This window comes from Epinephelus lanceolatus, chromosome 2 (genome assembly GCF_041903045.1).
Source record: "Epinephelus lanceolatus isolate andai-2023 chromosome 2, ASM4190304v1, whole genome shotgun sequence".
In the NCBI taxonomy this organism is placed as follows: domain Eukaryota; kingdom Metazoa; phylum Chordata; class Actinopteri; order Perciformes; family Serranidae; genus Epinephelus; species Epinephelus lanceolatus.
Window position 1 is genome coordinate 15,179,122 of NC_135735.1, and position 19,627 is coordinate 15,198,748.

The 19,627-nt window shown below is 41.3% G+C and overlaps 1 protein-coding gene across 1 annotated transcript; it reads left to right on the forward strand.

The window, feature by feature from the left end:
* The first annotated feature begins 3,625 nt into the window (after nt 1-3,625).
* cyp19a1a (cytochrome P450, family 19, subfamily A, polypeptide 1a) lies at nt 3,626-6,769 on the forward strand. The gene is made up of 9 exons (XM_033630188.1): nt 3,626-3,866; nt 3,965-4,115; nt 4,215-4,369; nt 4,457-4,621; nt 4,738-4,852; nt 4,973-5,084; nt 5,301-5,463; nt 5,550-5,791; nt 6,305-6,769. Exons 1-9 carry the CDS (start codon nt 3,671-3,673, stop codon nt 6,560-6,562), a joined length of 1,557 nt encoding a protein of 518 aa, XP_033486079.1. The 5' UTR covers nt 3,626-3,670; the 3' UTR covers nt 6,563-6,769.
* Nucleotides 6,770-19,627: the final 12,858 nt, after the last annotated feature.

Below are 19,627 nucleotides of genomic sequence, written 5' to 3' on the forward strand. Positions count from 1 at the left end.
GCAGTCTATTTAAGCTGCAAAATCTTCCCAGCTCTCCCTTTGCATCGTCTACATCACCGCTGCCCTTCATCAGTACTGCTACTCGCTCTTTCAGCCCTACCTCCAGCATCCACCTGCAGGAACTGAGCTCCAAATATTTAATCATCACTTCCCAATATAATGTAGATATATCTGTGGGGAGTGATTAGGCCAGAGTCTAGATGCCAAACTCTAACTATGTTCTGCTGTTGAAATAACATTAAAACATGACTGAACTTCCCCATCTACTCTCGTCAAAGCCACCCGACTCCATTGATAAAAACAGTAATTTTGGCTCACTGAACACGAGAGCTGCTGGTCTACCACTGCCTCAATTAGTTAGTTAGTTTGCGTTATTGTGTGACTTTGGTGAATCCAAACTAACCCTTTTAAATGTCAAAGTCAAACAATAACACACACTAACAAACTAATCGAGGCAGCTGTTGACCAGCAGCTCCTGTGTTCAGCCATGTTAAATTACTAGTTTTCTCAATGGAGTCTGGCTTTGAAGAGAGTGATACAACAGCTATAGATCTCAGATAGCATGCACTTCGACAGATATTGATTTTTTTTTAGGTGGGACTATTTTTGGTGGCAAAAATACATGTTGTTGTTGACCCCTCCACATCAGTCCATTGCTTAGCCTTCATGTTGGTACTCTTATCTGCTTCTCCAAACTGAGGGGAATGCAAACCAGTCAGTAACCATTCAGTAAAATAGTGTACTAAAGAAAATCAGGGAAAAACTGAACCCCTAAACAGTCTAAATCTGAATTTAATGCAATGAGAAACATACACAATTGAGAAGAGTCTCAGAACTTCAAGTCCGGTATGTTATGTAAGAGGAATTTATTACATAAGTGAAGTGATGGGACAGGCAGTAATACTGTCCATAGCACATAACTCACAGTGGTTTGTGAGAGCGGTGGTTGGGCAGCGAGTTTATCTACTGTTGTCACATCTCTTTACCATCTCTGCAATGCCCCCTTCAATCTGAATTGTGAGATCAATTCCTAAAGGTTGCTCAGGCAGGCCTCATATCACGAGTCTGAATTCATATCCCCTCTTATTTTCCACTTTGACTGCTTATCAGGCCTCAAAGAGGAGTTGATAAATTCTGTTCCGACATCATACATATTCTGACATTTAACCACTGTCCTCCAGCTCTCTATCAATCTTGTTTGTTCACTTCTGAACAACTCTCCTCACATGTGGCGGAGACAAAGATGTGGTTGACCACAACACAGAGCACAGAGACAAGGTTACATTAACCTCTGTTTTCGGGAGAAACGGGGTTGTTGTCCCCGCGTAATCATGCAGAACAATCTAGGTCCGAGCCATCATACAGGGCATCGTTATCAAGGCAGGCCCTCAGCACACAGTCGCTCATTTGAACTATGCGCATTCTTGGAGTCAAATGTAGGCGGTGAGTGAATTCACAGAGTCCTTTATACGGAATGAGCAAATGGAACAAAGACATAGTCAGACATGGTCATAAATAGTGAAATAATAGAAAATAAAAAAAATATCCACCCTGCCTAAAATTAAAGGGTAATTTTGGTATCTTTAAACCTGCCTGCTCCTCCATATTTTTGTCTAAGTGACTAATGGGAAGCACAATTTTTTAATTGACATGACTACAATCATTTTAGCGTGTATAAATGCAGCATATTTTCACATCTAACTGGGTGAATTAAGGATTTATTCCAACCAAACCAGTGATCTTCATTTTGTTTCTGTCAATTTTGAATGAAGTGTGTTTTACAATGACAAAATTACTCTTTATTCAAATGGAGTCTGGTGGGTTTGGTGATGACAATTTTGGGGCCGTTCCTGATTAAACAAAAAGGATCTTACTATTTCACAAAAAGGTCTGTCTCTGTATGGTTTCTTTCCATAACGTTGTCAGACACTTACAATGATCTGAGCCTGTTAGTGGCAAAAAAAAAAACCAAAAACAAAACACTTTTAGTGAATGTAAACTGTCAGTGCATAAATGCCTCTGAGTGGTTACTTTGCAGCCTATTTTGCTGCTACTGGCTGCATTCCTGTTCAATAAAACGACTGACTAAAAAATTGGGACAATAAGTTTACATAATAGAAACAACAGCAAAAGGCAGTGATGATCAATGCAGCAATCCCCAGTGACAGCAACATCAGGACATGAGAATCTCAAAAACACCAAGGGCTGAAAGAGGAGCTAGAAAAGATGTGGTGAGCAAAGCCAACAGTGGTGCCAGTGGTAACTGGAGCACTGAGGGCTGCGACCCCCCTTTTATTCCTTTGTATTCTTTTCCATACCTTCACCAAGGATATTTTACAATTTATATTTAATCCTTGCTATCATCATCATATTTCTGTCATTCCTATTAATATGATTGATGTTTCATTTTGTAGTCATGACATAACAAGTCAATGGCTGTCAGAATTAAGTTGCACGAATATGTGTGTAAGATATGTTTAGATAGACACAGAGGATACCGTACACAAATAATAGGGTTTGATGAAACCATGAATAGTCAAAAAATAATCTCAAGTACAAGACAAGAGCTTAAAAATACTGAGGTAATGAATCTGAGTCTGCAAAATAATCCTAATAATTTGAATATTTAATCAGCTGCCCTATTAGTTTTTTTATTCATAGCAGCTTCACTACATGATAATCTAAAAGCCGTTTTCTAAGAACTCCCTCCACTTCAGTACAATTTTCAGTGGTGAGAATTATTGTTGCATTAGTGAGAGCACAGTTTTCTATTTATTCATGTATGTCTTTATTTTTCGTGACCTGAAAACAGTCAAATTTAATGATCTTAATCAATACGGTATCTGTCTTTAAAATCCCCAGTATGTATAACTCTGAATTACAAATAATCAGGGTCCTCCAATCCCCCAACAAATGCCAATAACATAACTTCCTGGCTTCAATGGTAGCTACAGCCCTGAGTGAGTGAGACAGAGAGCTGCTACAGAACCTGTGTTTATAGTCATCTCATAAACACCAGTGTTCATGATTTTGTTTTCATCATGTTGCAGTAAATCTTAAGATCCAGTTTAACGCCTCCCTGCTCTGCTCCTCCATCTGCTGGTGGTGTGATGGAGGAATTTGATCACATATACTGTATATTGTAATGACAGATACAGTTTATATTATTTCAAAAATAATATTTAAAACAGAAAGCATTTTAAATGCAGCATTTAATTCGAGATTTTCCTTGTGTGTCTTCCTTTTATAGATAAAATGGATGTCTCTTAAAAAAACACAGAATTTAATTTTGCAGGACAGATAAAGCTAATGACGTAAATACATTGATTTCCTCTTTGTGGGATCCAATCAGATTCTTTTGATGTTCAAAGGGGGAGCCAAACTTGCTTCTCATCACCAAACTGTCAAATATAATCTGTGAACTCACAACATGAAATGAACTGAGTCCTGTACGCTCAAGGGCACAGGCTCAAATCCAACCCCTCAAGGCTGTGACTGTATTGTTTACCTTTCTCCTCCTCTGTTGTGGCTTTTGCATTACCCTGACCCAGCTCGTAACCCAGCTCAGACTACATATAAGGAGCAAGCTGTGTTGAGGCAGCTCTCATCACTCGGACCTGTTGCTGGGTTTGTGCAGTTGTGGTGCAGGTTGTTTTAAATCTGCCTTCTTATGGATCTCATCTCTGCTTGTGAACGGGCGATGACTCCTGTGGGTTTGGATGACATGGTGGCAGACCTGGCCACTATGTCTCCAAACGGCACTGCAGTGGGATCACTGGGCATCTCCGTGGCAACCAGACTCCTAATCTTGCTTATCTGTGTGCTGCTGGCTGCCTGGAGCCACACAGACAAGAAAACGGTGCCAGGTAGGGTCAATAGTTTGAAGCTTTGCAGTTACTTTCTTTGTGCAGGTGGCAATACTGTCACTTAAGCTGAGATACGTCACTGGCATTTACCACAACAGGTCCGTCTTTCTATCTGGGTTTGGGGCCACTTCTGTCATATGTGAGGTTCATCTGGACTGGCATAGGCACAGCCAGCAACTACTACAACAACAAGTATGGAGACATTGTGAGAGTCTGGATCAATGGAGAGGAGACACTCGTACTCAGCAGGTTGGTCACCTCTGTTCATGCTGATGAATGAAGTCACCAGTCAATCCAGGTGTAAATTCATAATCTGATTTGTAATTTTGTTTTTCTGTCACACATTAGGGCATCAGCGGTGCACCACGTACTAAAAAATGGGAATTACACGTCACGTTTTGGGAGCAAGCAGGGACTCAGCTGCATTGGCATGAACGAGAGAGGCATCATATTCAACAACAACGTGGAGCTGTGGAAAAAGATTCGCACCTACTTCTCCAAAGGTAACATTTTAACCTCTGATTATTCTGGCAGACTTGATCCAGCTATTCAGGGATTTCAGATGTGATATATTTGACTTTCTGCATCAGCCCTGACAGGTCCGGGCTTGCAGCAGACAGTGGAGGTCAGTGTCTCCGCCACACAGACTCACCTGGACAACCTGGACGGTTTGGGTCATGTGGATGTCCTCAGTTTGCTGCGCTGCACCGTGGTCAACATCTCCAACAGACTCTTCCTGGATATACCTGTCAATGGTGAGTAGACATGCATTAATCTCTTAGTTTACAGTATCATGCATGTTGTTAATCAGATATCTGTTCAAGGGCGTAGGTTTTGTGCTCCTGATGCATTTGTTTGACCCTCTGTCCAGAAAAAGAACTGCTGCTGAAGATCCTTAAGTATTTTGACACATGGCAGACTGTGTTGATCAAACCTGACGTCTACTTCAAGTTTGACTGGATTCACCAGAGGCACAAGACAGCAGCGTGAGTCACTCCATCACTTTATTATTATTATTCATTCTCCTTCATACACAGGCCCACCTTTAGGTTTTCTGGGTGAGCTCTTCTTTTATAATCAAGTGTGATCTATCTGTCATCTCACAGCCAGGAGCTGCAAGACGCCATAGAAAGTCTTGTAGAGCAGAAGAGGAGAGACATGGAGCAGGCAGATAAGCTTGATAACATCAACTTCACTGCAGAGCTCATATTTGCACAGGTCAGTCGGAGAGTTTGAACCGCTGCCAGTACTTTTGGCAAACACTCAAAGTTCCTCAATTTCAAATAAAAGTCCCCTTTGTCCTTTTTTAAAAGCCCTTTCAGACTTCAAACCATATCTCAGAAATACTCTATTGATCAAATACACTTTTTTACTGCCAAGTAACACCAGTCAGCTTAATTACATTTGTGTGTGTCTGTGTGTGTGTGTTTTCAGAACCATGGCGAACTGTCTGCAGAGAACGTGAGGCAGTGCGTGTTGGAGATGGTGATCGCAGCACCAGACACCCTGTCCATCAGCCTCTTCTTCATGCTGCTGCTCCTCAAACAGAATCCAGATGTGGAGCTGCAGCTGCTGCAGGAGATAGACACCGTTGTAGGTAAGATGAAATGCAGTAGAGATTAAGAGCTAGAAGTAGTGAGTGTTTAAGTGTCATGACATCTCATTGCCACCATCTCGCTGCAGGTGAGAGACAGCTTCAGAATGGTGACCTTCAAAAGCTGCAGGTGCTGGAGAGCTTCATCAACGAATGCTTGCGCTTCCACCCTGTGGTGGACTTCACCATGCGTCGAGCCCTGTCTGATGACATCATAGATGGCTACAGGGTACCAAAGGGTACAAATATCATCCTGAACACCGGCCGCATGCACCGGACTGAGTTTTTCCTCAAAGCCAATGAATTCAGTCTGGAAAACTTTGAAAAAAATGTACGTAGATGTATAATTTTTTGCCAAATTGAGGTTATATCTGCAACTCTGGCACTCAAAAGTGTAAGAGAAAATAACTTAAAGCAAATAAATAAACTCTTGAAGACCATGAAAGCCTGTTTTCCCATTCAGCTCCTTACTTTGAGCAATAGGAACCGACATGAAGGCACAATTTTCTGCCAAAGTTAGAACAATATTGGATTTTGTACAGGAGATTTCACACTTATTTTTTTCTTTTTTCATCTTTGCTTTTCCTACTGGTTCGAAGTGGGCGGGGCTTAGCTGTACTCCGTACTCCTGTGCACCAATCAGGACTTAACATTTGAATCAGAATCTGATGATTGTTTGTTTATATTGCTACTGTCAATCAAATATGGTTTAAACCACACACACACACACACACACACACACACACACAGCCCTGATGACTTTTGAGTGCCAAGCTTTTATTAAATCATTACACTATTATGTTGTCAGGGGGTTTAACTGCCTCTTCCCTCTGTCCTCCTTCAGGCTCCTCGCCGTTACTTCCAGCCGTTCGGCTCGGGCCCTCGCTCCTGCGTTGGCAAGCACATCGCCATGGTGATGATGAAATCCATCCTGGTAACGTTGCTCTCCCAGTACTCTGTTTGCCCCCATGAGGGCTTGACCCTGGACTGCCTCCCACAGACCAACAACCTCTCCCAGCAGCCCGTTGAGCATCAGCAGGAGGCTGAACATCTCAGCATGAGATTCTTACCCAGACAGAGAGGAAGCTGGCAAACACTCTGAGACTCTGACATTCAGTCTAATACCTCCATTACTGCATTTATGTTATCTCACGGCTGTACAAAGCTACGTTTTATATTTTGGTTTGTATCAAAAATTGTTTTTTTTACTTGAACTTTTATGCATTATGTGAAGTGTAAGTTTAGATGTCCTAATACTGAAATAAATCTAAATTATTGTGCAAATATTGTGTGTTTTTGTCTTCTTTTTTTATTTTTACTCATTTATCCTAAATGTTATTATATATATTTAGGGTTAGTGGCATTTTGAAGCATTTTGCAAGGAAAAAAGTGACTCATATATCATAACATCATATTTTAAGTGTTGTTTATATTGTCAGCTGAATTTCCCCCTTGGAGATTAATAAATTATATTAAATTGAATTAAATAAATTAGTGTGTGAAAGAGTGCCATAGAAAATGTGTACTGTTATTATTATAACACAATTTTTTTTTATAAAATAAGATTCTAAAATAAAATAATATAAATAAATACAAAAAAAATAAATAAAATTGTTGTTGTACACAAAGATTTAAATAATAATAATAATAATAATGATAATAATAAATTCCAACCATGAACACCTCCTCAGATGACGGAGCAGGAATAATGTGGACATATTCGATAGAGTGGGGAAAAAATCTTTGTATTTGCAAATATTGGTCAGGAGAGGGCGCTACAACACACAACACAGTGATTTATCTGCAGCACAGCCTAAATAAAACAACCAATCTGTTCATTATGTTCAATTGCTGTGCCCCTGGGCAAACAAGGCAATAGATTTCACACAGATGTTTCAATTTGTTTTGCTTCCACTCTCTAAACACCAGGACCACTCAGCGGATTATCCTGCAGAGCTCTACTCAAAACATGTTTGTTTGATTGTGAGAATAGAAACAGAGATGGAGGCACTGAGGCAGAAAAAGTGAGAGAAAATATACATGTAGACAAGGTTTGCAGCAGTTCCTGCAGAGATGGCACCCCTCAGCTGTCTCTCCAGTGATGCAAGAGAGTGAAACATCTAAAATAAGAGTCTCGATCTCAATTTCACTGACGCACAGCCACCTGGGAGCTGCGTGTGCTGATTACAGTGAGATGAGGAGAGTATGTCAGGAGAAAAAACACACACACAAGTGCTTGGTAGGCTAATCAATATATGCAACAGACCATGTCATCACTCAGCAACAAGTTTATCCAATGTATGTGTTAACTGTAACAGTGTGTCTGTGTGTGTGCGCTGTATAGAGTATGCACTGAAACTGAAGCTTGGTCATATTTATGTTTTTGCTCTACCTGTGTGTATCACAGACTGTTTCTTGCAGGTGTCCTGGGACTTAGGGAATGAATCACTATATTCTCATTAACCTCAGTATTATTCTCATCCTCCATCAGGAAACAAATCATCTCAAGTACACTGCAGTAGCTCTGATTGCGCTTTGTGAGATGTATCTTGTAAATTTAGCAGGAAAACAATCATCACAACAGTCTCTGTGAAGCTCGATTCAACTGTTGAGAGTTAATTTAAAATTAGGTTACAAAAGATGGGTGTGAATAGAAGAACTTATCTTTCCATTACCCAAAAATCCTCATGATGGCACTTAGTCTGTCAGTCTATTTTGGCTAATCAAATTAAATTGAATCATTACTCTGTAGAGGATGGCTGCGGTCTAATAGTCACAAATAAAGTGTGTCCTGTTTTAAACTTTTCCTTGACCTCGATGGAAAACGTCATGAGGTACAAAAAAAAAAAGATGTGAAGGAGAATTCATAAGGACTTTGGAAAAGACAACCGCAGTGTTAAGAGAATCCGAATGCACTTATACTGGGCTCTATAGTTATGAGATGGCGGTAGTTATCGACGTGGGCCTGTCATGGTGAAACTACAATGTTCCAAAGATGAACAACTAAAAGCAAATCTGAGATACTTCACCCAGTGCGTTCTTACAGTTTTGTATTATGCAGCTGATATGTAAACGTGGATAATTCAGTGGAAAATATTATTTAATTACCAAGGTTGGAATTGAAATTTAAAAAATGAACACACCTATCTGTCATGAAAGTGAAACAAATGGTTGTTGTATAGAGAATGATTATGCTCATCCTCCAACTGTATCTATTAAATCAAAATCAAATCAAGTTTAATTATGTAGAACATTTAAAAGCAGCCGTAGTTGACCAAGGTGCTGTGCAAAATAAAAGAACTTTCTATGTGTAAAAAAAGATTATAAAATACTAAAATATCAAAACCACTACAGACAACCAAATGCCATTGAAAACATGTACATTTTAATATTTGTCTTATAAGTGTCAATGGAGGGGGAGCATTCGATTGGTAGTGGAAGGCTATTCCAGTACTTTGGAGCAGCTACCACAAAGGCACTATCTCCCTTACCCACCAGCCTCAAACGTGGGACAGTTAAAAGACAGTGTTCGGAGGATCTAAGAGGTCAGGAGTTGGAGTAAGGGCAGAGAAGTTCAGCAATATGCTTTAACGACATGAATCTTAATTAAACTGCATGGAAATGATTGCTAAATTTATGCAAGACAGGCATGTTGTTTCTTCATCATTTTAACTGTTACTGTTGCAAGGAGATGTGGAATGGCATTATCAATCAATGGTCCAGTGTATCCTATGCTGAAGGAGATAAGGAAGACATCACTGCAGCATCTTTCCTCAGCATGTAGAGTGTGAAAATCTCTGGATTACAGGAAACTACAGGTAAGCTGACCAGGACACTCACACTGCAGCGTTGTTGTTGGATAAAAACGCCAAGCAGGGACAGGCAAACAGGAACCAAGGACGCAGAGGCAGGTCTCGTGGTCAGGGACAGAAGACCGAGGCTTTACTGGGAATCAGATGAAGCAGGCAAGTTAGAGGCAGAGTCAGCAATGGGAGATCAGTACGGAATAAAGTTGCAAGAGTGGTGCAGAACAATCTGGAAACAAGTGACTGAGAAGCTGGGGTACGAACTGGTAATGAGGAGGAATAGGCGATTGATTGGCAGGTAGGCATGGCGGAGAGGCGGGATGAGTTGAAAATTACTGACTGAGGGCTGAGTGGCTGTGTATGCAGAAAAGAGCCGGTAATCAGAAATCCAAAACTGTGACAATTTTACCTAGTTTATGGGTTCATGCTTGCCTTAGTGTCACCAGTGTGAGCTTTGACATCATGAGAAAATGCTACCAAAGGCTTCAAAAGTTGTTGCAGCTCTTGGTTGTACACCTCTGAATTCTTGTAACAAGGTGCATGCTGCCCTTTTCAGTTCAACATGGACGTCTTGGAAGAATGGCCATCATGACATCTCTATGACTCCTCCTTACTGAGACACCACAGGGACAGTCCAATGGCCTTAAATTCTTGGAAAGAAATAGTTCACCACACTGGGGAAAGAAGAGGCTGTTTGCCGCAGGGTGTGGAAAAACATGAAAGATTGCTGTAGAAACTAAAAAAGCAGTCTCACGGAAAGAGTGGTGACTTGGGGGGAAACAAAACAGACTTGATTTGGGGTTAAAAAACAGAAATAATCTAAAGTACACAAATGCAATGGTAAGCATTACATCTGTTTACTGTTGTCAGACATTTGTTAACATTCTTCCTGTAGTGCTCTTTGACCTCTTGTTTACTCACTGAATATTTTGTTTGTACGCTGCCTGTGCATGCCATCTATGATGCCATGATGTCTTATGCGAGTATAAACGCTTCAGGAACCTTCCTAAGCAAACAGGTGGATCAACAGAGATGGTGATTAAAGGTTTAAATTAATTGATAAAACATGTATTTGTAACATACTTAATAAGGCCCAGGTTAAATCCAGCTAAACTTGATAATAGTCCCATAGTGTGTGCCCTCTTTCTATTTTTTTGTGTGATGCTGTTGAGATGCTTTAAATTCTGGTTATATTCAGTTTGAGGGAGCGACAGTGCCACCTACTGTCAAAACTCAGTATCTGCTTGAAGAAGTGAACAGCAGGGGATTGTGGGTAGAGGAGCTACAGAGGATTTAAATTAGGTAACTAGCTTGTTGATGTTTGTGGACAAATATAAAGTTAACTTACCCAAAAAGCACAGAGAAGTTGAGCTGGCTTTATCTGTTTGCTGTTTGTCATTAAGTTCGCCATGTTTTTATTAAATTCATATTCGTTTTTATTATTTTTGCTGCCAGTAGGCTAAACATTGTCTGTTTTGCTGTTAGCTAACATTAGCATGATGCCGTCTCTCCAGATAGCGCATCCGGTTGTCCACATGAGGTCACTTAAGAGGTGGGTCAGGGGCAGTTTATCAGTGTAAAAGTAGATAGAAAGATAGACAGACAGACAGACAGACAGACCTGATAGATACTGATGGTGATTGAAAATGACAGTATTAGTATTAGGCCCTCACCCAAGGAAGTGATAATTAGGGCATCTTTTCACCCTGAAGCTAGTACACTGTAGTGACAGATGTTAAAACTGACACTTTAAAACTTAAATTGATACAGTCAGTATGTGATCTGTGCATGACATCTTCTGCTCTAATGAACCACTTGGAGCTGGTAACAGCCACGTTTATTCATCTCATGGAAAACTCTTTGTAAGTCTGGGACAAAAAGGATGTGGGATTTATAGTTGTGCGGCAGACCCTACACATGTCGCCTACGCTGTTGTGAGCATTTACGTGCAGTGGTGTCTCTGTGTCACTCTGCAGTTACACCCCCAAAACACTAGTCGGTGCTGGAGGTTTCTGTGAAGTGCTGTAAAGTTCATTTGATTCAAAACACACATTAAACACACATTAATATGGCTTAATAGAGACAATTTCAAACACAAGTACAGAAATCAGCTTCACTATAACTCGCAGCATTCACAGACAAACACTTTTCCCCACAAATACAACATGCTAACGTCATTAGCACAAGCCTATGGCATTTTACTTTGTATAAATTAGCCTAGCAGCTAGCGAACATTTCCAGGGACAAAAGCAACATATAAAAAAGGTAATGGCACACAGTTTGGCTCCATTACAACTCACAACATTCACTGACAAAAGAACTGTCATACTAAACACGTTTTCCAAATGAGTATAACATGCTAACGTTATTAGCTCAAGCCTATGGCAATTTACATTGTATAAATTAGCCTAGCGAAGAGCTCCTCTACTCATATGAAGCCAGGATAAATTACACACAAGACTTAAAATGCTATTTCTATGGAGACTTTATTGTTTTCACAATTTATTGTTTCTTATCTGGGAAATAAAAGTAAACAAAAAGCTTTGTTTCCACTGTGGGAAATAGAGTGCCGAAGTCACGCCCCTTCCGGTGAAGCTCATGGGACCTTAGATCGGAAAAAATATGAATGGCAGTGAATGAGGAGAGAAGTATTATCTTTTGGTCCCGTTTGAGTTGTGACATGAAATCCAGATATGTCGTTAATGAATTTAAAACATACATTTTAAGGTCAAGAAAGTCATACTTTGTGGTAAAACTGTTGAGATATAAGCTTTTGAAAAAAAAACATAATTAGAAAAACTACACAGGAGGCGGTCACGTATGTGACGTCATAGCTTTTGCTCGCTTCCTGCAGCTTGGAGTGACTGCAATCTGGCACAAAACACACAGACATCTTCAATCATAAATCAATTAATCATAAAACAGTGGAATTTCAGCGGGGAGGCCAAGCTGCAGGAAGCGAGCAAAAGCTATGATGTCACATACGCGACCTCCTCCTGTGTACTCTTGAGTCTTTCTAATTAAAAAGCTTATATGTCAACAGTTTTACCACAAAGTATGACTTTCTTGACCTTAAAATTTATGTTTTAAATTCATTAACAACATATTTAGATTTCATGTCGCAACTCAAACAGGAACAGAAGATAATATTGCTCTACCCATTCACTGCCATACATATTTTTTCCGATCTAAGGTCCCATGAGCTCTACTGGAAGGGGCGTGACTTCGGCACTCTATGATTTCAGCTTACAAAACTAGACAGGAAGTCTGCGCTGGAACTTGCAGTTACAATTCTGGGGAGGTGTACGTCAGGCTTTGGCATAGGTTATTGCGCAGGCTCTATGTCGATGTGGACGGTGTAGCTACGGCGTCGGTTCAACACAGAAGTATAATTACCACTGAATTTTGTAACGTTACCTTTGTTTGTTTTTTTTAATGATATTTTTTTAGGGCTTTTTAGCCTTTAATGTATAGGACAGACAAGCGTGAAGGGGGGGGGAGTCGAACCCGGGCTTTAACAACGTTACCTTTGTTAAATTTTGCTGTTGTTCCTGGATTCATATGAGAAGACGACATGTTCACTAGCTGCTAGGCTAATTTATACAATGTAAAATGCCATAGGCTTGTGCTAACACCATTAGCATGTTGTATTTGTGGGGAAAATGTGTCCAGATAAAGAGTGCTTTGTCTGTGAATGCTATTATAGTGAAGTCAATTTGTGTACTTGTGTTTAAAATTGTCTCTATTAAGCCATGTTTAATGTGTGTTTAATGTGTGTTTTGAATCAATTAAACTTTACAGCACTTAACAGAAACCCCGCCCCCGACTAGTGGTTTGGAGGTGTAACTGCAGAGTGACACAGACACACCAATGCACAAATATGAATGCTCACAACGACATACGTGACGTGTGCGTAGGCTACGGCGAAGGGTCTGCCGCACAAGTATACACCCTGCTTAAAGAGTCTACAGCCATGCTATTGCTCTAAGCTAAATGCTAATTTCAGCATGCTAACATGTTCCTAATGACAATGCTAACATGCTGATGATTACCAGGTACACTGTTTACCATGTTCACTATCCTAGTTGAGCGTGTTAGCATGCCAACATTGACTAATAATAAGCACTTAACACAAAAGTTGAGTTTGGAGAGAATGTCATTAGTTTTGTAGGTCATAAACGTGCTTCTGGACAAAATATAACATTTCCCTGATGAAAAGGGGTCCATGTCATTGGTCTGTCAGCCCATTGGTCCGACATCCCATTATTCCGACTGTCCGTGGTGCTGAACGGCTCCCAGCAGGCGTATTTCTACCTTGATGGTGCACCGCGACCGGCTCTGGGTCAGCTGGGAAAGGCTTGAGGCGAAGCAGGCTCACGGCTTATGTGTTTGTCACTTTCTTTTTCATTTTAACCCACACCATGATCTTTTCCTGACCCTAACCAAGTGGTTTTTGTGCCTAAACCTAACCAGACCTTAACCACAGGGGATCATGATGATTTCTGAATGGGCTTCGGAACAATGGGTTTAATATGGTCGAACAATGGGATGTTGGACCAATGGGGTGTCAGACCAATGGGCAGTTCCCGATGAAAACTCAACCACAGTTATTACAATCAATCCTTAGAGCAGCCATGTCGTTTGCTTCAGGCATTACTACTGGATTTTATGCTGTGTCACATTGGAAAACATCCAATAGTTGTTGAGACATTTCACTGAAGTCCAAACATTTCTTTACAGTAGATTTATTCAATCATAACTTTTTGGCTGTCAAAATTCAAGCAGTTTCAGCAACATAGTGGAGAAACTGTGGAGAGCTCCAGTATACAGAGTACATAGCCTACTGAGCTAATGTGATTCCTCAGGCTCCAAACTGTGGGATACCAGGCATCTGCTAAATAGATCTGTGGTAGCTTTCACTTAACGTCTACTACTGGGGGGACTGTCTGAGTGTGTACAAATGTGTGCGTGTGTGTGTGTGTGTGTGTGTGAGAGAGAGTGAGTTTAGGAAATATTTTAAAAAGGGAATTGAATAATACTTGTGGTTTCAAACTGTGTCAGCCTTGCCTGCTTCTGGCAGAAAGATCGTCCGTTTGTCTGTCACAGCAATTGCAGTTTCATCATGTCTTTTAAAGTGAGAGTTTTCACACTTGGAAACACTTAATGCTATTTTAAGGTAGGGCACCTTAAAGATGCACATGCAACATGAATAACCGAAATCTAGAGAGAGAGCTGAATTACTCAGACCAGCGAGGGGGCATTACTTTCAGGGTATCATAACAGCTTGCCTTGCAGAATCTGAGGCACTTCTTTTAAATATTCAGTCTGTTCTTCCTCTTAAGGAAGTCCACGGTTCTTCATTTGTGGTTTTTACTCATCACGTGATGTATACTTTCCGTCTCGTTCCATTTATTTCTATTGCTCCATGACAGATTTATAGAGGCAGGATGCCAGACAGCTTTTAAAATAACTCAGACGTAAGAGCCTCGCAGCAAAAAGTTTAGACTGTCCTGCCTCGTGCTCTGATTGACAATCTGATTGATTATGTGCTGTTTACCGCCTGCAACACACAGTCACACATTATGTGTGCTAAAATTCTCAAATGCCAGTGGCCATATTGTCTCTCTGTTTTAGTCCCCTGCTGGATTACTGCTTCATTAAAAGAGAGCCTTGGTTGCCATGGAAACATCTACCAGAAAGGGTAAACTGGCAATGTACTCATCTTTCTACATTGTCGGCACATTGTCATTGCGAATCGTACCTCCTACAGTTACTGTTTTCCATGCTGTGTGACATTTGCTTGTTTAAATATTCCTCAGAAAGTGTGCTTATGTGAACTGCATCACTGCTTCTACAGCAACAATCATAATAATACCAATTGAATCATAATAATTGAAACAGTGGTGAATCTCTCTCATTAGGCCGGGCCGTCTGAAGAAGCCCAGACCGAGGAGCTCTCTGCCAGTAAAGGCACTAGATCACAGGGAAACTCTCACTTCATGGCCTTTTCATGCAGCCCGCTTTGCAAAGTCAGCTCATTTGTTTTTCATTGAACATCAGAGGAGAGCGGTGGCGCTCATCATTAGAGGAAGCTCCTCTGCTTCTTCTTCTTCTTCTTTTAGCCTTCCTTTTCTGCCCACTTTCAACATAAGCCAGCCGGGAGGTTTGGGTTTGAGGCTGCAATGTTTGGTGCAGCTGCTAGTCTTTACATCCATGCTGTTGTTTGTCTTCTGTTTCTGCCCATCCATTTGTCTGTCAGCGCCTGGCGGTTTGGGTTTGACTGGGAAAGTTATGGAATCAGAAACATTCCCATAATGTCCATTACAAAACCCTTCACCCAGCTCATTATCAGCAGTGGAAAGTAACTAAGTACAAGTTTGATTTGAAGGCACTTGTACTGTATTTACATTTTCTACCACTAAATTATATCTATAACTAACTTAATTGTATTGTATTGTATTGTATTTGTATTCGTACTCAGAATAGGTGGGGGTTAAATATAAGGTGGGTGTGGCTTAAGGTGGAAGAGTGATGTCTTCTGTTAGGCTGATCCGGCAGGATGTACGGGAGATTGGGCAGAGGGAGATTCAGTGCGGGGCTTCCGTCTCAGGCGTTTTTCCGCCTGAGCTGATTGTGGGAGAGGTATGCACCAGATTGAATAAGAAGAGGTGAGGGATGAAGGGAAGCGAGAATGAAGGAATGTTGGTTGGGAAGATAATGGATGAAGAGAAGGGAAAAGGAGGGTGGGTTGAGAAGCTTGTATGTGACAAATATACTAAATAAAATAAGAAAAAACACATGTGCTCTTTGAACACAGGTGTATTCTGAGGTTGCAAGTTAAATCTCTTGCAAGGGCTTGTTCTCTGCGTGGTTGGGAGTGGGCCCTTCAACCACTCTCTCTACAGGTGCTGCTACTGGTGCCTCTAAATTGTAATTTGTGATGTGATTGTAAGTTTGAGTGGTCGTTTGTACAGGATATAAGTATCAGCCCTGTGACAGTGTGCACCCAGCCTCCAGCCCAGTTTAAGCTGGGATAGGCTCCTGCCTCTTGCCCTGAAAAAGATGGATGGATTAATACACCATGACCAGCTACATTAAAATGCAACAATCAAGTAATCAGTTGTATAGATCACATTACAACACTCTGAAATGGGCTATTCTGCATAATTACTACTTTTGATTTGATAATACTCATGTGCCTATACTTAAAGTATGCAGGAAGTATCATGCACAACTTCCACTTAGTATTTCAGCATTGTAGAACAGGATATCTGCTTTTACCAGTGGTCATTGTCTCATATTAGTGTAGTGTGGTTTGTTTGTCCTATCACGCAGAGGCACAGTAGGTTTGACAGTGGCTTGTAGTTACACAAGCAAAAGAACTTGCAAACTAACTGGCCGCACATCACAAGGGCACATTTATGAGATGCTGATGCTGGTTATTATGTCAGAAACTGAATTACTGCGGCTCGGCCAAAACCCAAGAGTTCATATGCATGTCCAGAGGGACTGAACTGTGCTCAAGAATAATATTCTGACTCAATTTCATATTTGAGTTCTTGTAACTTTTGATTAAAAGAAAATATAAGTACTCCTCCACACAAACCGAGATACTGTAACTCACTTTTATGCCTCTCTGTTTCAGGGACACAGCACTAACACTAGGATCTGTGTAGCTCAGCTTGTTGAGATTACTGGCACATCTTTTTTGTCACTGCAATATTGCAGAGGAGAACACACATGCGCATACACGCAAATGCGCACAGTGACAAAGATAAGAGAGCCTTGGGCAGTGGGCAGACATGCTAAAGCCATCTGGTGCCCAGTGTTCATGCTGAGCAACAGTCAGCTCCACACCTGGGAGATGGTGTCGCCTGCAACTGTTGTCGGACCACCGACTGCACACCCACCTGCCCCCACACTTCTGAATCTGAGCTTTATGTTGCCTCACAGATTGCAGACAGACGCTGATTTATTTCATACACCTGCATTATACAGTATTTGTCAGAGTGCCTCTATTTGTTTCTGTTTTCAGCCGTGGGAGAGAGTTTCTGCCGTGAGAGTTACAGTGAAAGTTATAACCTTTACTAAACAATGCCTTGCTGCTTTAATAGGATGGAGAAACTATTGTATCTTCTTCTACAATAAACGTCTCTCTGCGTGGTTGTTGAATGTGTAGAATGGTGAGTCAACAGAGAATCTATTGTTGTTTGATTCTCACGCCAAAACCTGACATTGATTACTAAAAATCAAACGCAGCTGTGCTGGAAATACCTAAAGACACTGCATGTGCTCTTTATTGTATGTTTGTTTTCTTCCTGTGGAGTAGTGTTTCTGGCCAACCTATTAATGTTAGTCCAATATTTCCTGTCATTTTAGTTAGTCTCCGCCAACCCCTGAGAGAAATATCTGATTCTTCAGCTGCTAAATGCTCCACAGCTAGTCTCATACTTTCCCTGTCTGCTGCTTGGTGCATCCAGTTAGCATAGTCTGGGTTTATCAGAGATTTTTCTTTTAAAACTGTTATCTATCTAAACTAATGTTATCTATTTTATATAACTTTTATTAAAGTTCACCAACGTTTCATGATTGGGCTGCAACACAGCCTGTTCTCATTTTCAGGGAGTCAAAATATGTTGCTTGGGCAGTGTCACCAGGTCACTATAATGACACTTGGGGCACCTTTTAGCATCTGTATGTGACGCACCAGGCTTTGGAGACTGCCCATTGTTCACGACCAAAATTTGTTTGATTGAAAGCTCATTCAACGATGATCTGTTATTCCAAAAACAAACTCAATGCTCTGAAGTCCTGTTTCTCTGAAAATACACACTCCCTGTGGGTAGACAATTGATCGCCAGAAAAAAAAACATTTGCATTGCATTGCATTACATTTGTCAGAATAAGTTTAGGCACAAAAAGCATGTGGTTATGTATGGGAAAAGATCAAATTTTGGCTTAAAACATGCACATTTAGGCTAGTGCCATAAAAGTCTGGAGCTGGAAAGCTGGAAAAGCAGGGACAGGTCGGTGGAAACCTCTGGGTTCCGAGCCTAAAACACGGCTGGGAAACACAGCAAAGAGTTGGTAAAAGTACCTAGGGTTGGTGGCTCAGTTGCCGCTTGGAAGCTGAAATTAAGTGCAGGCAGTGTGTATTTTCTAAGGCAGGGGACTTTGGAGCGATGGTTTGGGGCAATGGGCTGTTTGGACAAATGGCCGAATCTTATGGGATGCAAACATCGCTCTCCCAGGTGAAAGCTGTTTGTTGGACCCATCCACCACCCCTCCCGCACCCGCTACTTGTACCGTTGCATTTCCCAATGAACCATTAAATTATAACGGCAACTGGCCGCTTATCATGTTGACGCCTTTTCTCAATGGTTTCTGACGCGGCAAGTCGCTGCCCAAGCGCTGGATTTCAACAACTTCAGAATGAGACCAGGCTCATTTTGCTGCCTAAACATGGGATCGACTCATGAGGCTTACAGCTGACCCCCTCTGCGTCAAGCTACAGTGCAAACAGCTGCTCCTGGTGTCATTATAATCACACTGGGGGCTTCTGCCCAAGCATGATAATATGACGAGTGGGGATGAAATCACATTGTCTGACAGTTGTCTTCCATTCTCAAGACTTAAATCTTCCAGGTGACAGATAAGTTACCAGTCTCATATAATTATTCATGGTGTAGACTATATTGCAGCAGCAAGTGTTTTGAAAACTCTCTTTAGTGGGGCACCCAAGGACACTGAGCTGGCATTCATGAGCTTAGTGATCGGAAGATCAACAACAAACTGATGTTAAATTACCGATCTTAATATAGAGTATACTTTGGATTCATTGGTGATGGTGAGGTAATATGAGTAAGGGTGGATGTTTCTTCTTAATCACATCCAATAAAACTCAACAACTGTTTTCCTACGACCCAAAACATTTCGGATCCATCCAGTGATTACTGTAGAAAGTGAAACAGTGACCTGGCCTGACTTCATGTGACCGCCACAAATAATAAGTGACTGATTTTATAACAGCCAGTAACAAGGGGTCATGGGATTTTTACTGCTGGAGATGAATTTCAAGTCGCCATGAATGAGTCTCTCCCATTGCTCTGCTAAAACACAGGCAGCACTCTTACCCAGAGACAGAGAGAGGGAGGGAGAGAGGAAGAGAGAGAGAGGAAGAGACGGCACTTACAGCATACAGAAAGAGGTAGAGAAAGAGTTTGAGTGGAGAAAGCGTGAAGAGGCTGAGTGTGACAGCACCGAATGAGAGGAGGAGGAGGAGGAGGAGGAGGAGGAGGGACCAAGTGGCGGGGACAAGGGAGGGAGAAACCGAGAGGGGGACGGACTGGGAGTGAGCGAGG

Coding starts and splice junctions, on each gene's coding strand:
- cyp19a1a (XM_033630188.1), top strand. CDS start 3,671: ATGGATCTCATCTCTGCTTGTGAACGGGCGATGACTCCTGTGGGTTTG. Junction 4,370..4,456: donor TCGCACCTACTTCTCCAAAG/GTAACATTTTAA, acceptor TTTCTGCATCAG/CCCTGACAGGTCCGGGCTTG. Junction 4,853..4,972: donor CAGAGGCACAAGACAGCAGC/GTGAGTCACTCC, acceptor GTCATCTCACAG/CCAGGAGCTGCAAGACGCCA.